General features: G+C 36.0%; 1 protein-coding gene across 2 annotated transcripts in view; it reads right to left on the bottom strand.

Annotated features, from left to right (window-relative positions):
* Positions 1-1,121: 1,121 nt before the first annotated feature.
* The window catches only part of NUP205 (nucleoporin 205), a 52,824-nt gene continuing 26,977 nt past the window's right edge, over positions 1,122-26,968 (bottom strand). The window contains exons 19-43 of one of the 2 annotated variants that reach the window (XM_075152092.1): positions 25,961-26,081; positions 25,343-25,424; positions 24,765-24,929; positions 22,376-22,500; positions 21,315-21,429; positions 20,104-20,253; positions 18,964-19,038; positions 18,076-18,233; positions 17,041-17,121; positions 15,979-16,170; positions 14,088-14,358; positions 13,555-13,653; positions 12,239-12,387; positions 11,315-11,506; positions 10,981-11,102; positions 9,708-9,846; positions 9,368-9,494; positions 8,326-8,402; positions 6,631-6,759; positions 5,953-6,079; positions 5,061-5,227; positions 4,535-4,658; positions 3,499-3,627; positions 2,707-2,780; positions 1,122-1,477 (exon numbers count right to left, since the gene is read on the bottom strand). In XM_075152092.1, the coding sequence (XP_075008193.1) occupies positions 1,325-1,477; positions 2,707-2,780; positions 3,499-3,627; positions 4,535-4,658; positions 5,061-5,227; positions 5,953-6,079; positions 6,631-6,759; positions 8,326-8,402; positions 9,368-9,494; positions 9,708-9,846; positions 10,981-11,102; positions 11,315-11,506; positions 12,239-12,387; positions 13,555-13,653; positions 14,088-14,358; positions 15,979-16,170; positions 17,041-17,121; positions 18,076-18,233; positions 18,964-19,038; positions 20,104-20,253; positions 21,315-21,429; positions 22,376-22,500; positions 24,765-24,929; positions 25,343-25,424; positions 25,961-26,081 (3,343 nt within the window). In that variant the 3' untranslated portion in view covers positions 1,122-1,324. Of the gene's footprint in view, positions 1,478-2,706; positions 2,781-3,498; positions 3,628-4,534; positions 4,659-5,060; positions 5,228-5,952; positions 6,080-6,630; positions 6,760-8,325; positions 8,403-9,367; positions 9,495-9,707; positions 9,847-10,980; positions 11,103-11,314; positions 11,507-12,238; positions 12,388-13,554; positions 13,654-14,087; positions 14,359-15,978; positions 16,171-17,040; positions 17,122-18,075; positions 18,234-18,963; positions 19,039-20,103; positions 20,254-21,314; positions 21,430-22,375; positions 22,501-24,764; positions 24,930-25,342; positions 25,425-25,960; positions 26,082-26,968 lie in introns of those variants that run through there. The other variant, XM_075152101.1, reaches the window with a different exon arrangement.

The raw sequence follows: 26,968 nt of genomic DNA on the forward strand, positions 1-26,968 counted from the left end.
GAGCGACTCCGGTTACCGCACACCATGAGCTAGGTGAAGGATACAGACCACCACGGGGTAAAGTCTCGGTAAAAATGTTACTGAAATTCCACACAACGGTCAGCTGGTCACCATAATGATACTTACTAAAATGTGGTGAATTCCTCTGAGCCGGCAGAATTCCAAAGTTACATTCTTGTATTTGATGAGAAACTCTCTACATTATTTCCTGTTTTTCACTGAGATGGTGGAGAAACAAGAACAACGCTGTTGAGAATCATTAATATCTAGCTGCTCCTATGGAATAGCTAATAACCATCATCTGAGAGCAGGGCTATCATCATCCCTGCATAAAAGATTATGTCATTCATGTAATTAGTTTGTGCAGATTAGTAAGTATAAAATCGTAAAAAATGTGAAATACTAACTAATGAAAACTCAGGGGAGACAATTTACAAGGCACACATGGAGAACTGGGCTTTAAGATCAGACTGTAATAAGAGAGAAATCCAACAGATCTCATGTCAATTTGTGAGTTTTTTGTTTGGTTTTGGGGTTTTTTGTTTGGTTAGTTGTTTTTTTTTGCATAAGAGACAAGGAGATATGAATATCTCTTATGAGAACAATCTGTAACTACAGAACCAATCTACCACTCAAGCACGTTGGCTTCTTCCTCATGCATTTTACTCGGTCTTTATACTCCTGTTCCAGCAAGAACAGCACAGAAAACTTTACTTCCCGAAGCCGTAAGAACCAAACCTAGGGCAGTCACCCTCTGTGACCTTCCCCATTTTTTTTTTATTTTTCTTATCCAGACTTGTCCAAAGAGAAGCAGTTTGTACTTCTGTCAGCTGAAAAAAGGCAGGACAAGAGAGAGTAGAACAAGCAGTTCACAGTGCAAAATGATCACCTTCTGTTTGGAATCCACACCGGAGTGATCACAGTCTGCAAGTGCTGAAACTTGAACCCCATGTTTTCATTAAACCCGTGTGTGAAGCAAGAACAGCATAAACAGACACGGACATCTTAGTTTTCTCTGAAAGCATCCATACATGTAATACCCTCACAGTTGCAGAACTTTTGTTTCCTTTATGTCCTCCATTAGAATTCTTTCTTGCTTGAAATTTTACATTAATCATTACTCAGTTAAGAACAATCCTTTATTTTTCCTGTCAAGTTGGGAGCAGTAGGAAAGAATACACAAAACAGATGCATAGGGATAAGAAAAAAAAGTAACAAAATATTTTTGACATTATTTAGAAAATGTATGATCTATAAAATTTGACGATCCAGAAGGCCTGCCCTAGTACATCGCTTCAAAGGGCAAGCAACGTATATCAGTCTTTTAAGTCCTTGATATCCTTAAGAGACCACGGATGCGTCTAACAAGAGCTTGAATAAAGGTGTATCGTGACCGAACCTTAGAATATAACCCCTCGATGTCCAGAAGCTTCTTCTGCAGAGATTCACCGAAGCTGTTCGTGGCTTCAATCTGAAGCTGAGAAACAGAGATTTGTTGAGTCATCAATACAAAATCTTCTCCTTCTGCACTGTCAGCTTATTTACCATCAACTACCTGTCAACCCTTTCACTATGATTTGTTCTCTAAAGCACTTTCAAAAGTATGTTTTTTTTGACTCCTATAATATACGTTCTTCCCTTATGTTTTTCTCTCCAAATTATATAATGGATAGTCTTTCTACGGAGGTTTTTGGGTGACTCTGAGCACTTACAGATTATCCAAATATTACCACCTTACAACCTCTCCAAGTTTTAGGAATTAAATTCCTGTCTTAGGAATTACAGTCTTGCATAATTCAGCTTCTTCAGTTACAGTCATACAAACACTTCTTCCAATTAAAATTTTCCTAGTCCTTTAAGGACTGTTTAGGAGTTAGAGTCTATGTGCATAGACAACATTTTTTCATTAATATGTAAACAATTCCTGAAAAAATTAATTACATTCTAAGTATTTTAGCAAGATCGTACTGTATATTTTACATTTGAACAAATGAAATAGAAGACAGATGCCTCATCACAAAAGACACATACAACTGTTCTTATAATTCTAGATCTTATAAAGGTATTTGAGACTGCACAGGTTTTTGAGCACAGCGTTTTTCTGCACAAACAGCAGTAGAAATGTCAATGGGATTTATTAATAAAAATGATCTTTTTTTCTGCCACCTCTGCATCAAATTTACACAAACTATTAAATTGCTATGTAAGCAGAAATCACTTCTTTGCTAGCATTCACATTTTAGTCTCCTCTGTTTCTGTTACCCTTTTCAATCTCATTTCTCTACAGCCTAGCTGCAGCTGACTTGTAGTAAACAGCTATAGAATCACAGAAAATTGGGAATCCTGTCCTCATATTGCAAGTCTTCCAAGGACGACTGATGTTTTCAGAAAGCTATTATTAAAAAATACATACCGTTTGACTGGTTTACAAGAGAAAAAGAATGATTAATTTTTTTTCTAAGTCTAGCTCATTTTTCATTTATTATATTAAGACTTGAAAATACGTGTGCAGCAGCACAACTGCTTACCTGCTTCATAATACTTTCAAAAACATTTTGCAACATTTCATTAATCCTAAATTAAGTTATATCCTGTTGATGTTACCACAGCTTGTTCAGAGGTAGGAAAACTACAGTCAGGCTGCTCTCAATAGCTGTATGGTAATCAAGCGCACTCTATACTTTTCAGTAGACTGTCACACCTCACCTGTTCTATATCATGCTGGCTCACTCGATTCAGTCCGCTACCGAAATCCAAGTTAGGCTCTGAACCAAAGGAATCTAGTGATAGAAAAATGAGATGTTAAAATTACATTGGCCGCTCCACACTATCTTCTCCACATCAAGTTATAAAATGAGTTTAAAACACAGTGTTCCAAATTTGTCAGTAAACTTGTGCATTAGAAATGACACTAATTTTTTTACTTAAATGATTTAGAGAAAATACATTAAGAGCCATAAATAATTTTGATCACACAACATGGCACTTTAAGCAAAAAGCTCCTCCCCAGATCACTTCTCCCTTTCTGACTTCCTTCCAATTTCTAACTTTAATTTTTTTTAAAAAACAAAATGCAGCAAACTTAAAATCTTCTGGCGAATCGATGATGCCTACAATTCTACTTTTAAAACCACTGATATTAATTTTAGTTCTTAATTTCATCTTAGATTATTATATTGAAGTATTTTCCTATAAATTGTTTTCAGTCACTGATCTGATTATATTATTTGAACTTCACTTGGTTTGAACAACAGAAATAAAAAAAATAGTTAATTTTACTTTCCTTTGGAGGTTATGTGTAATAGACAAAACCCAAAAGTCTATGACTCAACAATATTTGTATTGCCAATTCTCCAGTGGAAAATCCAAAGGTACGCCAAATCCAAACAAAATCTCTTTTATTAAATATAAATGGCAAAATATTAGTAGTAGCAAATCATTTTTAAAGTTAACCATCAGAAGTTACTCAAAGGCACTTTGATGTTTGAGAAGTTTTACCTTGCAGCCTTCCTTTCTTAAATGACATCCTGGAGGACAGCAGCGGGTCTTGGGAGTCAGTGGGTGTGCAATGCAGTAGATAGTGTTCCAGGTGACGCCAAAGAACGAAGAGACATGTTTCTATAATATCTGTAGACACATCGAAGTGAAGGAGTCTAATTTTGTTGCCTTTAGATTGTACATTTACTCTATGAGCGTATTTACACACTTTGAAGCAGCTGAAGATGTTGGCTCAACCATCTGTCACCTCCTCCAGCAGAAGCTTCTCACCCCCACTGCTATGGCCTGGTAACAGGTCGCTTGCAGTCTCCTTACCTGCTCCAGCGCAGTGCTGGCTAGGTCACCGCAACGACTGCTGCTCGCCCTGAAGAGGCTTTAAACCAACACTCTGCACCAGAGCAGAGTATGAGTGCTCATGTGATTTGTAATGACAGCTCAGCTGCAGAGACAGTGAATTAAAGCTGAGGTTATAAAGCTGGGGATGGCAGTAACATCTTAAGTTACAACAGGTAAGTCTGCAAGAGCACATCTTTCCCAAAGGAGGTTTCAGAGGAAAATTGTGATCCGCTGCAGACAATTATTTTGTGTGTGACTAGTTATTTCCATAGAACTACTGGTGTTTGTGAGATTAGGTTTATGCAAGGTTACCTATAAGACTGGAAACTCCAGTTGCTCTGATAGGCACCTCAAAATTATTTTTCAAAATATTTCTTCCACCGCTCATGTGAATGTTTAGTGGGCCTGGATACTGAATTGAAGAGCTGGGCTGTAATAACTCCTCCATTATAATGTTGCAGAAAGTCCTAGCAGGGTCTCCATGATGGGAATTACCAACTTGAAAATACTTACGTTCTGACACTAGCAGAAAAATACCCTCTTACTAATTTAATTTTCAGTATTTCAAATTTCCTTTTTGCAAAAGTGTTGTTCGAACTGATCAGAAATCTAGGTAAAAAGAACTTGTTCCTATTTCTCTGCTTTTCTGGAGGGGGTGATTGAAATCACCTTGAGGGTCACTTCGATTTTAAAAGGATACAAGAACAGAGAGAAAGCAGCTTGGCTCGGTTGTTTATTAGCTTCACCAGGCGTCGCCTTGCCAAAACGTATTTTTGGGAAGTGGAGATTTTGTCAACCCCAGCTGGCATAACTGACTGACACAGCTGTGTTAAGAAGAGGAAAAACAAGAAGATTGTAGCAAATCACGGAGCATCAGAAGAAATAAGCAAATAAAACTACTTATCGATGAAGAACTTCCTTATCAGCTACTATTTCTTCAAAACTGTGCTCTCTATTTTGAATTTGCATAACCTTGCTGACCAAAAAACAGAGAAATTATATGTATCCCCAAGCAACTATAATGAAAATCACAACTTTTACAAAGTTAAGCCCAATATTTCCCCTGAAGTTTTAGGTCACTCATTCTATGGGCCCCTTCATCAACATCAGAAGGGAATACGCACAAGAACTGGAACTATTTACTTATCCAAGATGCTTTGGAGTCTCTGTTACAGCTATGTCTAAGTTACAAACAATACAGAGACTACAGTCAGAAGAACTATTACCTCTTTTATTTCATCTGGTGGGAGTTGCTCCACATTTTGCAGTTTGTTAACACTCTGACGATGGCTATCATAGTAACTGAAGAAATCACTAGTGCTCTGTTTCAGCAGGTAGACGATAATGCCCAAGCCAGGCAAGTGCCAGTATGGGACCACCGGTGCTTGTGTATCTGGAAAAGATGATGAACAAGTTATAATAAATTTAAAAAAAAAATTTAAAAAAGAACAAAAAATCAATAAGGTATGCTCCCTGTCAATAAAGTAGTGAAAGACATGAAAGCACTGGCAAGTTTTTGTGTCAGAAGTAATACAAATGGAAGTCTAGGCAAAAAGTTCTGTGGCTGCAGTACTAGAAGGCAGTCAGCACAGTACACTACTGAGTGTAACATGTGAAATGTAACTAGACCAGGAGACTTACTATTTAAATATTTTAACCACTCAGCTGCATAATAGCACACTGTAAACTCTTGCCATGTGGCGTAATGAAGAGTTCCAGTCAGCATCAAAACACATCTTACATGTCATAAATGAGGTCCTAGTTTCACATAATGTAAGCCATCACAGGTGCTGAAAAAAAGAAATCCTCACCTTCCCCTGCCTTGTGCTATTTATTTACCTACACATTTTTTTACTGATATATGTTTCTGAGGCTGCCACGGGAAGTGAATTAAAAAGGATTTTTTGGTCATGTTTGTTTTAACTGGGATTAGTTCCCTGATTTGCCTTAGCGCAAGGCTGCACAAGCATGTGTCCTAGAATTAGAAAATGAGCAGTTACAGTACTGGCATAAAGTGACTTAAAGTGTATGTGAAACTACAGCCTTTGGTTCGTTATTTTCTACTAGCCCAAATGTCACACCATTCAGTCTCATAAAATAGCAAGCCAAAAATCTCACCCTGACGAGGCCCATCTCGGTTGGTTGATTCTGACAGGCTAGGAGTAAACAGACAAACAGCGTGCTGAAAACTGGGGGCGCTTTGCAACATAAGTGACTCACAGTATTCCATCACGTTTGCACAGATCTGCCCAAAAAAAAAAGTGACAGCGCATCAGTTACAGTTATCTGCAAGCCTTGGAGCATTAAATTTTAAATGGATAAATGTCAATAAACAACATGTTTTGCTCCCTCTCTTCTCACCAGAATGTGATGATTCTCTTTTCTGATCAGTTACAGCCTCTCTTCTATTTCAAGTCTAGGACCTGCAATCTTGCCTCTTTCCCAAACCCGCTCATTAAAATTGCTGGTCAATTTTAAGTCCCCTTTGGCTCTAACTTAATGTTAGCCATTGCCCTTTATACCCAGCCTTCATTTTGAAAATTTCTGATCAATTTAAAGCTTCAAAGTTCACAGAGTTTGTACCCAAAACAATAATGGTTGCTAATGCAAATTTAAGTAACCAAATTTTCAAGGTTTACTTTAAGTAGAAATAAGATGTGGGATCCTATACCAAACTAAAAACAGTATAGAGCATTACTACTATCATATGAAAGTATGACAACTAAACAAATCTGCACAGCAGGTAAAATGTCACAATTTGAGACTGAAGGTTCTAGCAGCTTCTTGTGTCCTTACCTGTTGCATGGCCAACTCAATTTCATCCCTCTTGTTCACTCTGTCTCCCTCTGCATTATCATCTTGCAGTTTAAACTGACGTAGTCTGTCTGAACCACCAAACCGACTTAGAAGTCCTAGGCACTGGCGCTGCCATATGAAAGGAACATTTTAATTAGTATCTCAACAAATGAAGTGCATAGTTCTTTCACCTTAAAAGACAATAGCAAGAGAGCAATGCAGATAAAACATTTAGCACTTTATAAATGAAATTTAAATTTTTAAAACACAATGTTTTAATTCACCTTTAATTAATTCAAAAATTAATGGCACCCTAAAACAGTTCCTTGAGAAGTCAATGCAATTCAAAAGTGCACAACTTTGTCTTAGTCTCTTCCAGACTATTATACTGACTAGCATCAATGACAGTTTAGGTTTACTCATTCCCACTTAAAACATCTTTACCTATGTAGACAAACTAACAAAATCTAGATATGAAGATAATAAGGTCCATAAAAGTAGAGTGGAAAAACCAATTCAATAGTTTCACAAAAAGAAGTAACAATCAATAAATTTGTTTTTAGTTTACATGTGGCTGTTAAGATCACCAAAGTGCCTCAGACTAGGTCAGTTTTATGTGGAACGGTAAAAAAAAAAAGATATCAAAGATTAAAGATTTTTTTGGTAATTACTTTTGGGGAAGAGTAAAACACTAAAATCCTTTTATTATTTGATAAAAATAAGAGGACCAACTAGAGAGAAAAGTTACAATAACAGATGATTGATTTGCACAGTTTTGCTCAGAACAGCTCAGTTTCCAAATTAACTAATTACAACTCCTTACAACAACAACAACATCTTTCTGCTTTCCCACGGGAATTTCTTGCTGACATGATGCAGCAAAATACCATGCACCCCAGCACTACAGCAATCATTTACAGCTTGCTACTCTGCTTCAGACTGGTCAGCCTAATAGTTACTATCGAAGTGTCCAGAGAACACATCCTTCTCTTGCAACCAGAAGTATTTAATAGGGCAGCCCTTTCAGTGAAATATTTCTTTACAAAAGTCCTTGCTCACATGAACCACAAAGCTTCTAAAACATTGCTGGATGCTGAATGCTGAGCTGTAAAGAGGTCTGCAATGATAGCTTTTGAGCAAGATTTACTCTATCTTAGCTTTCATTCTGGTTTCTAAGTCAGGGTTATTTTTAAAAGGGGAAGGAAAGAAATAAAACACAAGCATGTTTGATACTCCAAATTGTTGGAATGGAGACATGCTTGTGGCAAAGTGGTAACAGAGTATTTCTGCATTATTTCACATGCTTTGGTGTTGACCTCAAATTCTTCTCCTCCACGTAAGGTGAATCCTAAGCCAGGGAGGGAAACAAAACCCCTGATGCAACTCTAATGTTGCTAAATGTTCTCTCTTCTACTTGGCGCGGGGGGGGGGGGGGGGGGGGGGGGGGGGAGGGAGGGGGAGGGAAAAACCAACCCAAAGAACCAAACCACCAAAACCACACATCACACAAACCACCACACTCACACACAAACCACCCCCACCCCCCCCAAAAAAAAACCAAACCACCACACATTCTTCTCCATGGTGGAAAACATCCCTTTCACAATTGCTACTAGTCAGAGTACAAAACCAGGAAGAAACTCATCTACATACACAATTCTAAAAGGACAAGTGTTAAATATACAACTTTATTACCTGAAATCGGCCTATATGTCCTTGTAGCTCCATCTGCGTCCCTTCATTAACATCAATGTCCAGCTCACTTAGCACTCCTGATAAAAGATACAGCCATTAAATTAACTGTTCGGTTTTTTCCAAAAGAAAACAGATTTATGCAGTATATACATTTAAATACAAGCATTGATCAGAAAAATTTCAGCCAAACATACAACTTATATTTTGCACATTGTTTGAGGAAAACATTCAGATATGAATGCAGCTACTAGGAGATGCATGAGAGCATGTAGCTTACTGCTCTGCTAAGTAATTAAAAGTCAGGGAGGGGAAGGGAGTTTAGCATGAAAACTGCAGCTATTGTGCAAAGCTCAGTATACTGTAAGCAAAGAAACATTTGGGCTCAACCTACAGCTCTGCACTCCTTTCTATTGTAGTCAAACAACTCTCCTGAACAAAGAAAGCCATTAAATCAAAATAGACACGTTATTTTGAAATGGTAAGCAAGTCTTCTAGCATGCAGAAGAAATCACTATATCCATCACAATAATTATTAGTCCTCTGTGAAGATAAGTCACCCAAGAGAAATGTCAGTATGCTGACAATCCACAATGCTTCTCCCTGGAAGCTTTCTTTTTCAAATAAATAAAAATGGAGAAGACCTTAACAAAGATACGGGTATGCAAACAATTTTCTGTCTTTATTTCCTCGGTCATAGAATTTGCTGAATGAAAATTCTTTTTGACGATACCACATGCACTTTGAACATTACTATTTGCAAGTCATCTCAAAGACAAAAAGTACTTACTGTCAGGTAGCATAATGAAAAGAAAATGGGAAGTCAAATGCATATTGATAAGGGCACTATGTCCACTGCAAATCCACCATACTTACTTCAAGAACAATTACTTAACATCTCTTTATTTTTCCCAGAGCTCTACATATCAAGAAAATTCTGTATTGTAGTAGATATTCCCTTATATGTCTTACTATTTCTTCATAGAAAACAAAGCCTGAGATTCATGCAGATGGGGCTAAGAGACTTCAAAACTGCAGCTCCTACCAGGCAAAGCTGCCTTGCTGATTATTCCTGTCAGGGAGGCCAGCTCCTGGAGAGATCCAACACTAACATCTTGACACCTCAGGATTGCCTGGATAGTATCTGAATGGGAAATTAGAAACTGCAAAACCTGTACCACAAGAAGAAAAGGGAAAATATGAATGACTCAAAATTTAGCAGTGAGCAGAGAGGAAGCAATGCTTTTACTTTTGAAGAATTTTGAAGTGATCTCCCATACCAGTGAGGATGGGATTTTAAAAAAAAGCTTACTTTCAGAGAAAAAGGACACACAATTTCTTTGAATGAGTAATAGCAGTGATACTCCAGCATTTTTGGAACTTACCTGTCCTGCTGCTTGCAGATGTTGTGCCATACTGGATGTGAGGATCACTTGGCACAGTTGAAGAGCTGGAAGAAGAATCTGGCGATAACGTTCCACTGGAGCAGGAACGAAGACTGGGGGATCTCTCATTCCATACATTCTTAAGAGGTTTAAAAAGAAGAAAGAAGAAAAAAAAAAAAGAAGAAAAAAGATAAACAGTGCAAGAAAAGTGAAACCCACCATCGAGGCAGAGCCTCAGCCTACAATCACCCTCAAGAACCTGCAAACATTCATATTTCAATAATAGGTCTATACTGACTTTATATTGGAAAAGCAATAAATTTATGATAAGCAGCTGTTGCAATTTACCTAGAAAGCTGCTGCCAAATATTTTTTCTAAGCAGAGAAAATTACTTCTTATTACATTAAATCAGATTACTTTGTTATAGAAATATGACATCCGTTTTCTTTACTTATATATAAAAACTAAATATTCTCAAGTATTTTAGGAAGAGGTGTGCTTAATTCTAAAGTAACTGATAAATACAGTCCTCCACAAATGCCCTGTAGGTTTCATGCAATCTTATACCTCTCATTGGCACTTTTAAACAGAGTACTTGTCTCTGTCTTAAATTTTTCCGAAGTGTTTGAACCCTCAGTGTGTCACTAAGAACTGTAAATTAATTTAAAGCAAGGACTGCGGTTTGAAATGAACCAAGGTGATTTCCCCTAAATACACAATTTCCTTCTCTGAGATCTTCTCTTGGTCATCTCACAATGACTAACAAGATGGCAACACATCAAGAAACTTGTCAAGCAATATATAACTATGATTTATTTTTTTTAAAAAAAAACACACATCATAAAATATTTCTGAAATGACATTTACTTCATTGCTCTCTCATTAGTGCTTTATGGGGGAGAATGAACTCCACACTTTTTGTTCACCAACTGCAAAGCCCCCAAAATAAGTTTACAGTGTAGGCTGTTTTTCAAACATTACAGTCTAAATGATATAATAATAAGACAATTCCTATCTAAGGTATCAAGCAAATAAGATTTTACATAGCCTAAGTAACTGGACATGCAAATACAACTTCACACCCACTTATTTGGAATTTTTCTCTCAATAAAGGCAGTTTTAAACTGAACTGATAGGTTAAAGAAACACACATGCACACAAAAAGAATATACCTACAAATGTTTATTCAAAAGACTTGTGGCTATAAAAAGACATCATATGCTTCCAAGACTACATTACAGTTTCAAAATCCGCCAGGGAACCAACACTTACCCCTGATGGTCTGTTTCGGGTCGCATGTCATACACTTGACACTGTGCCAGCCTCACAATCACTCCAGACCGCAACAGCTCTAATGCCCCTTGCTGACTTTTAGCTACTCTAGTGAGGAATGCCTAGAGAAGAGCAGAGAAGGATAAGTATTGGAAATGCACAATGAGACGTATTATGACTATTTTCTCTTTTGATTTTAACATCATTTCAAATTCTATTATTTTAGTAAAATATCTCAGAGTACAATCAATGTGAAGTATAGACAAACAACTTTTCTTTAAAAAAAAAAAAAAACCCACACCATACCACAAAATCGTTTCTGAAGTACTATTACCATTTTGGACTCATAGGTGTACAGCGCTTTAAGTAAGGGGGGCTGAGGTGTGAGCAAGCTCTGAAGAGTCAGATCATCATCTGCTAGGCTATCCACAAGCACCTTCAGGTAGCCACTATTGGAAAGATACAACAGCCACTGCTGCTGCTTGTCTACTGAAACAATACGATCAAGCAAAGCCAATGCCAGCATCTGGGATGGGGGAAGAAAAAAAAACAAAAAAAAAGAAAAATCAAAACAGAATTAAATCTATGAGATCAATGAGATTTCTAACAAATACCTAGAAATATGAAATGCTAAGCAGTTCCTTCTAACAGCTTCTTAAAAGCAGAATGCATTTCTGCACTACAATCGCAGTCCTTTATGTGGAAAATATTTTAAGATTTCTTGACAAGTATGAGCCAATTACCTTTTCTCTATTATTCTTTAGCAAAATATTACATATATTGTTGAACAATAACTTTGCCAAAATATTTTAATGAAGTATTGCTACAAACACTATTGCTTTTTAAAACTAGTTTGCATTCTGACTAGATTCCTGTCCACTGAAGTTAATATCAGAAAATATTTCTTCCTGAAGTCACCAAACCTTCCCAAAGTGGGAAAATAAACTGGTAAGTCCATGATTTAAAAATAATAACAATTAAATGCCACAGCATACCTACAATCTTCTGCAACAGTGCTTGCTACCCTTATTTTTAAACAATAGGACACGGAGCTTTTTTGAGGAAAAAAATAAATATGCATGTATGCCCCTACTTTCAACAGCTTGAAGGATGAGTGGGAGGACAGAAACATGAAAGAGATTAAGTATCTACAAAAAATGTTCTAGTTCTACCTCATGAAATTTCCCTTTTCTGCACAGTAGTAAAGTGTTCTTGAAAACAAACCGAACAGCGATTGCAAAGGAATGGATTTTTTTACCCGGCCTATCTCATGACCATCACAAGCATCACGACAGACCACCTCCATGAGAGCTGCCCCATAACTCTCAATAATTGCCACATTTTCCCGTTGCAATTTACTAAACACATCTTCAGGAGCTGTCAGACGTTCCCACATTGTTTTTTTAGCTGTAAAAAGCAAGCAAAACAAAACATGAAAAATGCAAAGATGGGCAGCTTAGCATTAGCTTAGCTACAGTACAACTGAGCCTACATCCTTCAGGGTATTCTCTATCACGCAACAGAAATGCCCCAAACAATGGAGCATTTTGACTGAAGTGCAAATGTTTTATTACAAATCCATTCTTTCCTGAGTATCACACACAGGCCAGCCAGCACAAAAAATGTGTGTGCCTGTATACATACACCACCCTTGCAAATATATATTCTACGTTACATGTATTGAATCTTAAAATAATTTTAAGCAGACTATTAGGCCTAAGAACTTTCACTGGGACCAAAATACTCAGTTTTGAAGGGAAGTAAACAAGGTGACTTAAGTGGGAAAGGGATGAATCCAAAGCCAGCAATAAATTACAAAGGGGTGATAACAAATTCAAAGGTAGTTTTACTACTGTAGCTCAAAATGCCAATCAAGTAATAGCAGTAAGAGTCTGCATGCACAGGTACTAGCCCCAGGTTTGTTTTTCAATCTTTGTCCAAGCTCTAAGATGAAATAGTGATTAGAAACACTGACAAATCAAGTATTTAAGCCATTAAGAGAGAAAACGTGATATTCACCATAAGCTCTCTTGGTTAAGCAGCAACTCTGGCTGGCTTATTTTTTGGGGGGTAGGGGTGATGCTTTTTTGTTTGTTTGTTTTCCCCTGGGGGTCTTCAGCTAAAGGAAGAGAAAGAATACTAAATATTCTTTGGGTTTTTTTTTTTTTTTAAATAGGATCACTGTGGTATGAGTGTACATATACATGTGGAGGCAACTGTAACTCTTCTCAAGTAGGTCCAAGTAATCTCCAGTTCTTTGACAATTTTGTAGCTATGATGCATAGCTTTAAATGGACACAAATTAAATATCTCATTTAGTGCTGGAGGTCAGAAATTTAATATCCTCATCCAGAACAATACATTTTGAATGCATATGTAGCTATACAGGTCAGAATAGAGGAAGATTTGCATCATTTAGCATAAGCAACTAATTTCAGAGATTCTTGGAGTAAGGTGGTTTCTATCTACATAATCTATCTATTTCCAGAAGACAACTCAGCATGCAGAAACTGTACCGCTCAGGGTTAAATAATGATTTTTTTTGCTCTTTTCCATAATACAATTGGACCATACCCGCTTCTAAAGTGTCTGGTTCATCTGGTCTCTGGGCAATCTGCAAATAATAAAGCAGTGATCCATAAAGGTGCGTTCTCACTCTCTGGAAGCCACCACCTGTTCACAAGAAACACTCATAATTAAAACCAAATAGATACAAATTCTGTAACACCATCTTCCACTGGCACTTAATTTAACTTTCCTACGGCAATGCTGGCAGAAATAAATAAAACAAATAGATTTCTTAAGTCAGAGCTCTACTGTTCACATAGAAGTGTATTTGTGCGTAAATTCAGCAAGTTTATGCTGCTCCAAGAAAGTGGCAGTATTTAGACATCTCTCTTCTGCTTGTTGTTCAGATTAAAAAAAATAATACGCCTTTATTAATTTTTTTCTTGTTAGTAACATTACTTAGATCTATATTAATCATCTAAGATCCACCTAATTGACTGCAATAAAAATCCTCGCTGCAGTAACAGGAAGCAGCTCAGTCCATCTTTCTACTCTTGGCCGTTGGAATTCCCACACATGCACTGCAAAGGTCAACACACCTGTTTTCAAAATGAAATCCAGCAGCTTTTTTAAGATGATGTGGAGGGAGGAGTCACCAATGGAAGCAAAACCCACGGATATGCCCTCAAAGCCAGGTGATGAGGTAAAAGAACCATCCAGCATCAAGACATATTGGGACTGTCCCACCATAGGGAGTGCAAGTGGCTGCTTCTGCTCGGTTTTCACCGACTGGCTCAGGTGGGCAGTCAGGGTGAACACAGCCCCTGCCACTACCGGCATCAACTCCTGAGCTGCATCATCATCTAGGATCTTAACACAGAAGAAGAAGAAGAAAAAGAAAAGAAAAAAAAAAAAAGAAGTACAAAAGGGTCTGGTTTCATGAGCTATTAAAGCAATTAATTTAGCCTTTCACAGCTATTTCATTTACGTATGCATAAGGATTTCATTAACATGGCACTATTTAAAACAAATCAAAATCGGTAGCATCAGAAACTTATTCAGAAAAATGAGTTGAACACATTTTAATTGAGAAGACCATTAGCCTTTTTTTTTATTTACATAAATCACAGGAAGGATGATAATTAAATCTGGATGGGGAAAAGGGAAGGAACATGTTGACATTTGAGTTGCTCTATTAGTAAAATATCTAAACCTAAGCTAGGGAAAGAACAACTAACACCCTCTTGGCTTTACAGCTATTTAAGAGAACTATTTCCATTAAAAATGTGAAGATACAATTTGGAAAACTCAAAGGGGTGAGAATCAAAGAAGTGAGCATCAAAGGAGCATTTAAGACTGTGGAGAAACACGAGAAGTTAGCATTTACTATTTTTGTTCATTTCATTATTTAAAAGGTAAACCTGGTATCTTTACCACTGACACTCAAGGAGCTTTCCTTTTAAGCACTATAGTTGTTTAATACAAGAGATGAATTATTTTCAAAAGAAAATAATGATAATTGTTTTTTCAAATTAACAAAATCTTCACTAAAAATTATGTATTACAGAAAATTAGAGTCTGAAATTTCTGCTCTGTAAAGGTTTTAGGAAAGAAAGAAATTCCTCAACTAGCAAAGGCCTCCCTTTTTCCCATTTTTTAAATTTTGTTCACATAAAAAACAAAACCAGCACTCCACTAAAAAATAGTTTTTAGGTAACTCCTATAGAAAAAAAATGGAAACAAACCCAACAAAAATCAAAAAGGTTACCTTTTGCTTGAAAAAATATAACATTTTCATATATATTTAACAGCATAACTCTGACAATAAAGGAAAAAAAAAAAACCAACCAGCCCCAAGGATCCTTCATTAAATTTTGTCTTTGAGAATGGCTGGGTTAGTAGTAACTGCCTAGTCTGTCTCAAAAATTACTACTATAATTCAGCAATAAACTACCTAGACTTAAAACATTTTAAGACAAAGCAAACTCTCGCATTTCCAAAAGCCCTTCTAATTGTAAAATCTTTACTTTTTCTAGTCTGAAGCTTTATTCAACTCTTTCATTTTTCAAAAGAAGCAGTGGTAGGATTTGCAGTGAGTCATCTAAACGCAGTAAATCAGCAACTGCAGTACTGTTTGCCTTCATCCCTCCCAGGAATTCTTCTATGTTCCTCATCAAAATGGGCTGTTTCCCTTTCACACACCCTTTCCAGACTACCATCATACTGAATTATACTGAAATGTCTTTGAAATTTGTCAATATATGGTTCATAGGTCAACAGTAGCTATGCAAGAATACAGAGTATCCCCTCTGTCCCCAGTGCATTCAACTTCAGCATAGTAGCAATGAGAAAACTAAAAAGAATACTAAAGGCAGACAAGGTTTTTTTGGATTACAATCAAGAATGCTTCTTGAAGAGCAGTTTCTCTTTCACATAAAAAGATATAGCAACGAAGTTCAAGGAGAGGGTTGATTTCCAGCATAGCATTACCTTGTCATGCACATCCTGCAACAGATCACGGATAATCAGTTGTCTGTCCTCAGCCTGTATGAGATCCTGAGGGCAGGCAGTGAGTATAATTTCCACCAGTTGTCTCCATGACTCTAAAGCATGCCTCTTAGCATGGAGGCATTGCAGCAGCTTGTTCCGCTCCACTACATACTGCAGGATAGTGTTGATCTCCTGAACACCCACAACAAAGAAATTGAGTTATAATATGCTAAAATAAGTTAATGGCAAAGACAGATTTCAAGGTTACAATTTTATCTATTAGTAATAGTCTTTCTTTTTAGGAGAAAAAAAAAAAGCGTAATTCTTCAGCTTATCAGAAACAAGCTGCTATTAATTGTATTAACAAGATAGGCCAATCCATTTCTGAGCTGCTTTTCACAAGGCCTTTCCATCATGAATGTCTCAAGTTCATAGTAAAAAAAAAAAACCAACACCACGGAAATCCTTTTCTAACATTTCTAACACTTTAAAATCAAAACAAAAACAACTATGAAAAATCTATTTGTGCGTTTTCTTCCCATTTTAGTCTGAGTCATTTCTCCTTCGTCCTTCAAATTTCAAATCTATTTAGCCAATTTCAACTAAATTTAAAAGATGGCAGGAACCTCAGAAAATAATTAGGCTCCAAGTTCACTGAAACTATAGCTGTGTAGAAGAAAGCAGAAATAAATTGGCATCCCCTGTGAGAAAAAGGCAAGATGAACTTGGCTGCTACACACTGTGCTTGTCAACAGCCAATCTTGACATCAGCATGTACAGCCTTCTGTACAATGGGGTGGGAGCTGCAACTGTTATCAGTAATGGGGAGGGAAAAGGTTCAAGAAAAAAGAAAACAGACTCCAGGTCTGCTGTTTAGAGAACAGTACGTTAAGAAGTAGTTTATCTTACCAAATTATAATGTCTTTTCTTTTTTCCTTCAGGAATTACTAACTCAAATTTAGGACTCAAATCCACAAGCTTTCATAGTAAAGCCTACTGCTTGACAGCATATGAAATCCACCAAGAGCAACAACAAACAGTATTTACTTTTTCTATACTTACCTCCATAAGTAAAGGTCTCTGGCCTATTGCTGCCATTCCTTGAAGGGCATTGACTTCTGCAACCAGAACTCTGTGAAGGTACTGAAATTAAAAAGTTAAAAAAGAAACTTTAATGACAAGGAAGATGTATTTGTCTCTTCTAAAAGTATTTAGGAGATGGCTACACAATGACAGATGCAACTGAAGGACTAAGATTCAAATAAGTTCTACTCATTTTTTAGGTTTCTCCCGTACTTTATTCTCTAACTGCAGTACTTTCAGCTGTCTAATCTCTCTCCCTTCTCACTGCACTTCTCATTTTTGCACTCATTCATTTCCTTGTGGTCCTAAGTTGTTCTGTCCTTTCATGAGCTCTTCTAACACATCACACTCCCCTTCCTTTTCTACCTCCACTATAGCCCTCTTGCACAGAAGGAAGGGTTTGTTTCCTCTCAAGTCTAAAATACATTTTGCAATATAAAATAGCTAGTTCCTAATACAAAATAGCTCCATTCCTATCACCATCAAGATCACTTTTACGTTACATTCTGCTCCTGCTCTGTCCCTTGTCTCTCAGATCACAAATTTTTCAGGACTATTTTTCATGCAGTTGTCAAGCACTCATCACAACGTGACACCGTCTTAACTAAAGTCGCTACGAACTACTGCGGTACACAACTATGTTGTGTACATAATTGTGTACATATATGTAGTACTACATAGTTGTGTATTGGAGACCAGTGAAATACATACAGTAGATGTCATATCTGCAATATCACTTGGGTGTTCCAAGATGGGAAAAACATTAAGATAGAAAATATTTCCTGAAAGTGTCTTAAACTGATGCATCTGTCTACTGCAAATGAGAAATTAGTGTTTGCAATGCAGAAGAAGAAATAAACTAATCCAAATAATTTGCATAAATTATGCACATATCTGAAACAGCTATACTTTTTATATGAAAGCAAATTTCAAAGTTATTAATACACTGATCATATTATTATTATCATCAAGATATAAAATAGCACCACCTTGAGAACATAGAGCACTGCGCACCTTGACATTGCAGACCACTTGTCCACGTGCATTCTTGTGCTCACAATTAGCAATGACTTGCTCAATCTGAACCCGGTCAAAAAAATCCAGTTGTAAAGGCTCTGGAATGTCCTGACTGAAGTCAATTGAATCCAGGATACTCAAGATCTTCCTGCGTACTGGAAATGTAAATCAATTAAAAATGTATTCAGAAATATTAAGGGGAAAACAAAAAAAAATGACAATAGGAGCCTAACTTACCTTTGTAAATCTAAATCTTAATGTGTAAAGTTTCAAAAGAAAACATTAAATCTTCAGAAAGTGCTATCAATCTATATAAGGGGCTTAAAAACGTTTTCTAGAGCCTTAAATTCTTGTGTTATACTGTATTGTTCTCCTGTTATGTATGCATGTAATCCAATATTTACAAATACAAGACTCTAATTTTTCCTCCTAAATAAAAGCAGGCTGCTCTTCAATGAGAGCTATGCAGTGTTTTGCTGAGACTTAGAAACATTGTAAGGAATCTGAAGTTACTTACTTGGGTTTTATATTCTTTATATTCTATAAAAATACAAATATGTTCAGCCTTAGCAACAGTCTCACTGTTTTTACTGTTAGCAGTAAATTTATAGACTGCCACCCTCCCATTCTGCCCTTTCATAGATACTTAAACACAGCCTCTTCTAACTTCCTTTCCAGTCCAGTATTTTCCACTCACTCCATCTACATCAAGGTTCTAAAATTCATTTTTTTCCCCCACACTAAATAAAATTGTTCCATGTACTGCTGCTGTTTAGAAATTCTATTATTTTCTTTTTCAAAGTGTCCTTTCTAGAGGCAGCCTTCCCCCCATTCAGGATTAGAAAAACTTTACTTAGAGAAATAATCAACAGACATAATGCTTACCTTTGGAAGCAGTGTCAAAGTGAAGAAACGCACTGACTGATCGACTTTCATCTTCCATTCCTCCTTCACCATCAGCTGAAGGTAATGAAACATAATAAATAATTAAAAAAAAAAAATCTTGAAGGAAAAATACCACCTACTTTATTAATACTGAAAGAGAAAGACGGAGAGAGCACATACTGACCAACCTTTCACGTGAAAGTCTTCTAATACAAATACAGCCTTGACTGTTAATAAAATGAAAACAATTCTTATCTCACAGAAGGTATTATTAAATTATTAAATACAGATTAGACAGTACTAGAAATGCCTAAAAAGACACCCCACCCTCCAGTATGAATAATGCAGTGGGATGAACACTGTAAAGTGGGTAGGGTATCTGGACACAGTTTCCCGTACTCAGATCTCCACAAGGATGAAGAGACAGTGTTCAGACCTATAAAAGTGAGGGAAAACACCATACTGCTGTAGCCCATTATGATATCTTCCAGTTATTCTGTTTATTTTCTTCATGTAAAGAGTTTTATTGCCACCTGTTTATATTTCTCTTGATTCACTTCTACTCTGTTCTGAAACTCTGAAATCTTGCCCTTTTATTTAACATTGCATTTTACGTCACACTGGGATGAAATACCATTTTTGTGATGTTGTAACGTCAAAAGCCAAATTGACCTTTAGCTACTATCTTCCGTGAGAGAGAGTTGAAAACATGTGACAGACAGAAGTTAAGACTGAGAAAACGTTGTCTAAAACTGTTTACCAAGGAAGACCCTCCACCTTCTCTACACAGTAACAACTCTGGATAGCATCCCAAAATAAAGTATTTTATAATTTTAATTATTTTTTTTATATTCCCCTCTCCTACCCCATAAACTATGTTTATTTTTTATATCAGTGTATACACTGAGACTTTTCAAAAATGAAACACAGACAAAGCAGCAATGAACAAAAAGATGCCCTGATTTCTTTCACTTTGGAGTCTACAACCACCACCATCTTTCTTCCCATCTCTCCAGTGGCAATTCCAGACCCGGTATCTCAAATGAACTGTCACAAGCTTATACAGAAAAGAATCCAAATAAAGTCTCTCATACTTCCATTTATTCAAGCTTATTTACCCTCACAATAAATTCCTCTTACCCAAGTATGGTTTCACAGGCATGTCATCAAGCAAAAGATGCAGCAGTCTCTGTGTGTGGGAGCGCTGGCGGTTCAGTGATGTCACTCGCATTTCTATAGCTGCAGTCTTCATCAGCCAAGACATTTGATTCAGCGTTGAAATCTCGTGTTCTGGGTGGGGATAAGGAAACAATTATAAAATTGAATACAAATAATATTACTTACTCCAAGGAAAGCATTTTTCATTTCAGAAAGCTTTTAGAGAATGTCATTACTCATTATCTGCTCACCATTTGTTTACGAGACAAAAGGACTGAGAGATCTGACAAAAGCCATTAAATCAACATGTGGTTATTGTGAAAAAAAGTCATACACATACATGCAATTAAGAGTATACACACACACAAAAAATCTGGATATAACCTGTACTAACAGTCACTGTGGAGAATGCAGTGCTTCATGAGCAAATAGAGTCAGTTATAATTTCAGTGAAAATAATCGGACATTTACCCAAAATGAACTATAACTTTAATCAAAGTTGATAAGGCTTGAATGTGGGTCTCCAAGAATCTTCATATTCTATATATATCTAATTTAAATTCTTAAGTTATATAAGAATCATCTAAAGTACTTTACCCATGCTGGATACATGTATTCGAACGCTAAGTTTACTATGATTTAATAAAGGACTAGTGGTCAAGCATCTGATAAAGTGAATAAGTACATTTATTCAGTTTAAGACACCTGAGAAATGTTGGTCTGAAACATTAAAAACACATCTATTAACTTAAAAATTAATGCCATCACCAAATAAAAGTTCTTTATTCAAAGGAAGGGAAGATACAGGTGGCTACAACCACCAGCCTTCTATTCCCTCAGTTCTTCGTAACATTCTTATTTTTCAAAAATATTTTTTTTTCTGTAGCATAATCTAACAAAACCACAACGATAATTGAAATATAGATCAGGATTTGCTTATGGAGACTTGATGCATTACGAAACTAACATTCTTTTACAAAAGTTCAGCACTATTAATCTGAACTTCCTAAATAGGCAGAGTTCAATCTTTGCAGAATTAAAAGGTTAGCAGAGGCAGTAATTAATTCAGTTTAATAATGCTACCTATGTTTCTTCTATGATTCCCAGGGAGTCAAAAGATGCATTGAATTTTAAGCATGCACAATCTTATGATTGAATTTTAAGCACACATCTTATCTTAGCATAAAAATTACCTTTGATAGAGAATGGCAAATACTGCAGCTGAGTGAATAAGAAATCCTGACTTGTCCTCAGATATCTCATAGTTGGACCTGATGTGTCAGAGCATGCACACAACTGATAGATCACCTGACAATCAAAAAACAGTACATACCCATTTATGGAATTTATTTTAAAAACAAACCAACCACCAAATCAAAAGATGCATAACACTGTTTTATTGCTCAAACAATATTACCTGTATTTACAATAAGCTTTCCATCACCTTACTCCAAAGCTGAATATATTACTTACAATAGACATTGAATTATGACATTAACGGACTACCAGCACGTGGATGATTCAAACGCCTATTTGCCTGCAACAATACACTATATAAGCTTTCTGTTTGTTCAACTCACTTAAAAATGAGTGTCTTTTTCAGTCTCCAGGTACAGAAAATGTAATCTTTTTTTTGTTTGTTTTCCTCCTTCTACAGTATGGCCTTTTTCACTTTTAATAATGTTTAAAATCCTTTCTAGATTCCACAGATTTTCAACATGATACAGGTGCGTAATCATATGATTATAGGACTTACAGTCAAACATCAGCTACCTTGCACATACATCTAACTCAGCTGTCTTCCCCATCTCACCCCCTCAGACATACATACATACATTCTGTCACTGCTGCAGAACAAAGAGAATTTTATTGACTTATTTGGGATTATTTGTTATTTTACTGGCTGGCAAACTGCAGCTCCAAAATAAAAAAAAAAAAATATTAGCATATGGTCAAAACAGATTCAAAGGCTCACCAAAAATATTTAGAACATTAGTTTTATAAGTATATCCTAATTACAAGTTCTGACATGAGTGCAGATTCTTCATTTTCTGTGTTGCTACAAGATAATACTTTTTCACACAGAAAAAGGCAGAATAGAAAGAGTTCAATATATATAAAAAAACTCACAGATGCATTTTAAAAATTAAACTATTACCAAAATCATCAACCATCTGTGTTCACCAACCAAGAACTAGCCAATTTTATTTAGAGCCTACTTTCAGTACATGCCAACAGAAAATATGCTGAATACCTGGTAACAGAGTTCTGCAAGATGAGGAGATTCCTGAACTGCTGTAGGCCCATTCCTTGTTTCGGTACCCTTCTCCAGTATGTTCAAAATAGCATGAAGGCAAGTCCGTGGGCAACCCAAGACACCTTAAAATATAAAAATAATTTCTTAACGTTCTTCAACTTACTTGCCTCCATAGCAAATATAGGTTAGTACACAGAATTACGGAAACTAAATTGTTTAGATACCTTGTGCTGCACTACACTGCTCCACAGAGCTGCAGCAAAAATATCTGGCAAAGTTTTTTCTCTGTTAATTAAAATAAAAGAAGGAACTGTGTTTCAGCAAAAATCTAATGAAAACATTTATAGTTAGTCTGTAGACTTTTGAGATGCTGGTGAAAGAGGATAAATTATGCAATCAAAACTTATTTAAGAATTTTCTCTTCAGTTCTATGAAGAAAACCAAAAGAGATTCAATTGATTCTTTAATATTCTGCATGAACCAAATGAAAATTTGAATTCTTGCTCTTAAACTTTAACTGAATACTCATTTGACAATTTTGAAGAAGAGCTTTAAATTCCTGTCTTTGTTTTACAACTACAGCCATTTTATGATTAATACTCCTAAAGGCACCTGACACTGCAACCAAGGGGAACAGGGAGGAGATTTTAATATTGAAGTCAAAATCCTGTCTTTTTGCATTCTTCCTTTAGCCAATTAGTTTTTTAATCACCCAGAAAGACGTCCTGAAGCAGTAAAGGCGTCAATAACCTCAGTTCTTACAAGGGAAATAATCTTCTCTGTTTGGACACATATAATTTATGCTTTAGTAGGAAATTATTATCTCGAGGCAAATGGCTTACAGTCATTATTTCTTCGCATTATTAATGGGATAATTCAAAGAGGTGTGCAAGGCTCTCTCATGGCTTTGTAACCATGGAATTTCACAATATCCAAAACATGGTCTGCAATTGTAAGCTATTTTGCAGATGAAAAAAATAGGTTGGCATCTTTTTTTTCATCTTTCTGATATATCTGATATATCAAATAACTTTTAAGACTTCTTTTTCCCAAATAAAATTCAGGTCCTACCTATCCTTCATTTAGAACTACGAAGGACTAAAAACTGCTGGGCCACAGTATCCTATATAAACCTAAAGATAATGAGAAATATTCTTCTCTAAATAACTAAAATCAAATGTTTGTTCAAACATGTTCATATAAAACATCCTTTAAAACAGTTGAGAAAGAATCTCATACTTCAGATTGGAAGGGACTCCAGGACACCTCAACACCAAACTACTGCTCAGTTATGATATCAGACCAGATTGTTCATGGGTTGGGTCTTGAAAATTTCCAAGCATGAAGACTGCATGACCTCTCTGGCCAACCCACTCCACTGCCACGCTGTCTTCATGGTGAAAAAGTTTCTCCTCTATCCAGCTGGAGCATCCCTTGTTTCAATTTATGCCCACTGTCTCTCATCTTTCTGCCACACACCTCTGAAGAGCCTGTCTTTATTATCTCATAAACTTCTTCGGAGGTATTCGAAGACTGCTATTAGGTCCCCCCACAGCCTTCTCTTCTCCAGGCTGAACAAGTCCCGTTCCCTCAGCTTCTCCTCATAGGCTGAGTGCTCCAGCCCCATGACCATCTCTGCCGAACCTGCTCAAGTTAATCAATGTCTGTCTTGTACTGAATACAGGTTAGAAGCTGAGGAGGCAAACACCACACATACTAACACACTATTTTTCTCACCAATTCAAGAAACATTGGAAATGTCACTCCTGTTGCTTTAAAGTTCATTTCTCAAATATATATATTCATACATATGAATATATAAATCTATATTATGAATATATTAATATACGTAACAGTAGAATGAAAACTCACATATTCTAAAAGCTTTTCTTCTACAACATTAAAAAACAAAACTGTTTTTCTTCCCTATAATTAATTTTAAACAGGAGTTTGAGGAGGGACAGGATAGTAGTCAAGTAGTATAACTAGTTCAAAGTGACAATCTGCTTTGCAGGTTCCCATGTTGTCATATGTAAGTGCTTCTTGGATCATCAAATCAATTTCTTTGTACCGTGGACACAACCACGCTGCATAAAATAGTAAATAAATTAATGTTTCACTCCTAAATTATCATTTCCCCCCACAATTCTAATTTCAAGCCTGTTCCAAAATCCAGCTTAAACAAAGGATCAAATCCTGAGGCCATTTAAATGCTGCATTTGGGTACAACATATCTTTTAATTTAGCTTTTGAGGATTAGAACAGAGCCTGTTGTCTTAGTCTTAACATTAAGAGGAACTGCTTCTCCCCATGAATTTTGCAATAACTATTCTCAGTGTTGTTAACAGAACTGATTAAATGCCAGATCAACTTCTCCTCTTCATACCTGGATCTTGCAGATTTGTGGTGCTGACAGGTTTCTTTAGTTCATATCCCAAGAGATACAGAGCAAGGCTGGGAGGACTACACTCAAGAGAGGTGATAAGGAGATTCAGAATATGGATCCTTGTTTCATGATGGATTCGTGCTCGCTTCTTTTCAGGCTCCAGCTCTTGATTGGAAAAAAAAAAAAAAAAAAGACGTGAATAATGAAGTGAAGAAATCCATTTAATGGAATAATCCTCAGAGCCTTCAAGATAAATACAAGAAAGCTAAGGCATCAACTTATATTAGTACAGAGGGATACAAGACCAAAATTTCAAATTACTATTAATACAGCTCTAAATAATACATCCAGAGCAATGTTAAATACTTGTCTTGTGAAAATAGACTCAGTTTGTAGCTGGCTCATCATACTGTGGACATATCTTAACAAGACATTCGTCCTTTTCATTCTGTTAAAGGTCCAATTCTACAGGTTTTCTGGGTTTTCTGACTTAAAAGCACTTTCTTCACCTCTTTTGTTAATTTCACTCTATGCAAAAGACAACAGTGTAAGCCATTTTTAAGAAGCCTTTTACATACCCTCATCTGGATTAATTAATTCTTCTGCATCTTCATTGTCCAAACATTCCACAAACCCAGCCATCAGCTTCTGGCTAATATTCTGTATTCAACAATGGAAGGATGAAAATTAAGATGATTTTAAAAGTATTAAAAACAATACCTTTCATAATCCCCTCCATATAAGTTGACAGCAGTTGTAGACAAAAATTATATAATTATAATAATATAATAATATAACTATATAATAATATAATCTAGTTAATAAGTTGGAGTTAAGAGTCGTAGCTGTTCTAAGCATAGGTTAGCAATTAGCCACTAAACAGAAAAAAAAAAATCTACTGTTATATATGCTAAATTATCCTCACAGGCTGAGGAATATAAAGTCAAGAAAAAGTCTCAGTATCTCAAAGAATATTGTCCTTTTCATTCTTGCAAATGATTTTTGGCTTTTTCAATTAATGAAGTAGTTGCTTTTCACAATGCCACAGTAAAAGACTTTTTAGAGGTAGGTAGATATAAGACAAAATATAGTTTTAATGTACTTGATCTAGAAACCTATCCTTTAAAGTTACATTATGGAGCACCAGTATTTCTCCACCAGTTTCTCCTTCCAGATCCAAAGAAACTGGCACTTACCTGATCATGTGTGAAATCACCAACTAGCTTTATCTGGATATTGGAATTATAAGAAATACAGCACAAAATCTTGGCACTTTCAAAAGCCAGTTCAGGATTGCTGTTTCCATGACAAAGATACCTTCAAAAATACAAGATTATTGTAATGAAATTTTTGAGAATTTTACTATTTCAAGATGGTAATGCACAGATGAGAAATTAAACAACATTTAGAAATAAAACACTTACAAATCAAACTACATGAGAAAATGTTAAAGCTACAAACAAAATTTCACTCTACATGAAGCATTTAACACTCCCCCATCAAAAGGAGGGTAGTAGGCTGAGTGGGGATAATAATCTCTCCTGGAATTTTTACTATTCTTTTTATCCAAAATTTACCTCAAACACTGCAGGATAAGTTGAAACAACTGGTCATAGGCTCAAACAAAAAACATGGAGAAAATACCTTCCGACCACGCAGAAACGAGCGTCACTGAAGACCAAAACTAGCTAAAATCAACTACTGCATGCACCCAAAATAGGCAAGATAAAAAAAAATTAAAAGCATTTTAAAAGGCACGCTTTTTTTAAACTATTTGTTGGCTATTGTTATGTGAAAAAAATAATATAAATGAAAGACAAAACCACATATATAGAAAAAGTTCAATTTTTTAGTGCATTCTATGTCAGAATATCACTGCTTTTTTATGCACTCAATTCTACTATTCATCAATGTTGGTTTGTCTGTAAAGTTATTATAAAATCAAACAGTAACAGAAGGTGTCAGTGGGAAGCGGAAATCCTAAAGTTTCACATTTGAAACGGAGTTTGAGATTACTAGCCTGATACTTTTAATATAGTAACCAATGGACAATACTGTAAAACACTTAAGTGGCCAACAGCAACCAAATGAAGTTTTACTCTCCCACTCTATGACAACCAAAGTCTGGGGCAAACTGAAAATTATATGCAAGGGAATCACTGCACATAAGGCAACCAGGAAGAAATCATGAGGGGAAAAAAATC

This window comes from Calonectris borealis, chromosome 1, assembly GCF_964195595.1.
Source record: "Calonectris borealis chromosome 1, bCalBor7.hap1.2, whole genome shotgun sequence".
Lineage (NCBI taxonomy): Eukaryota > Metazoa > Chordata > Aves > Procellariiformes > Procellariidae > Calonectris > Calonectris borealis.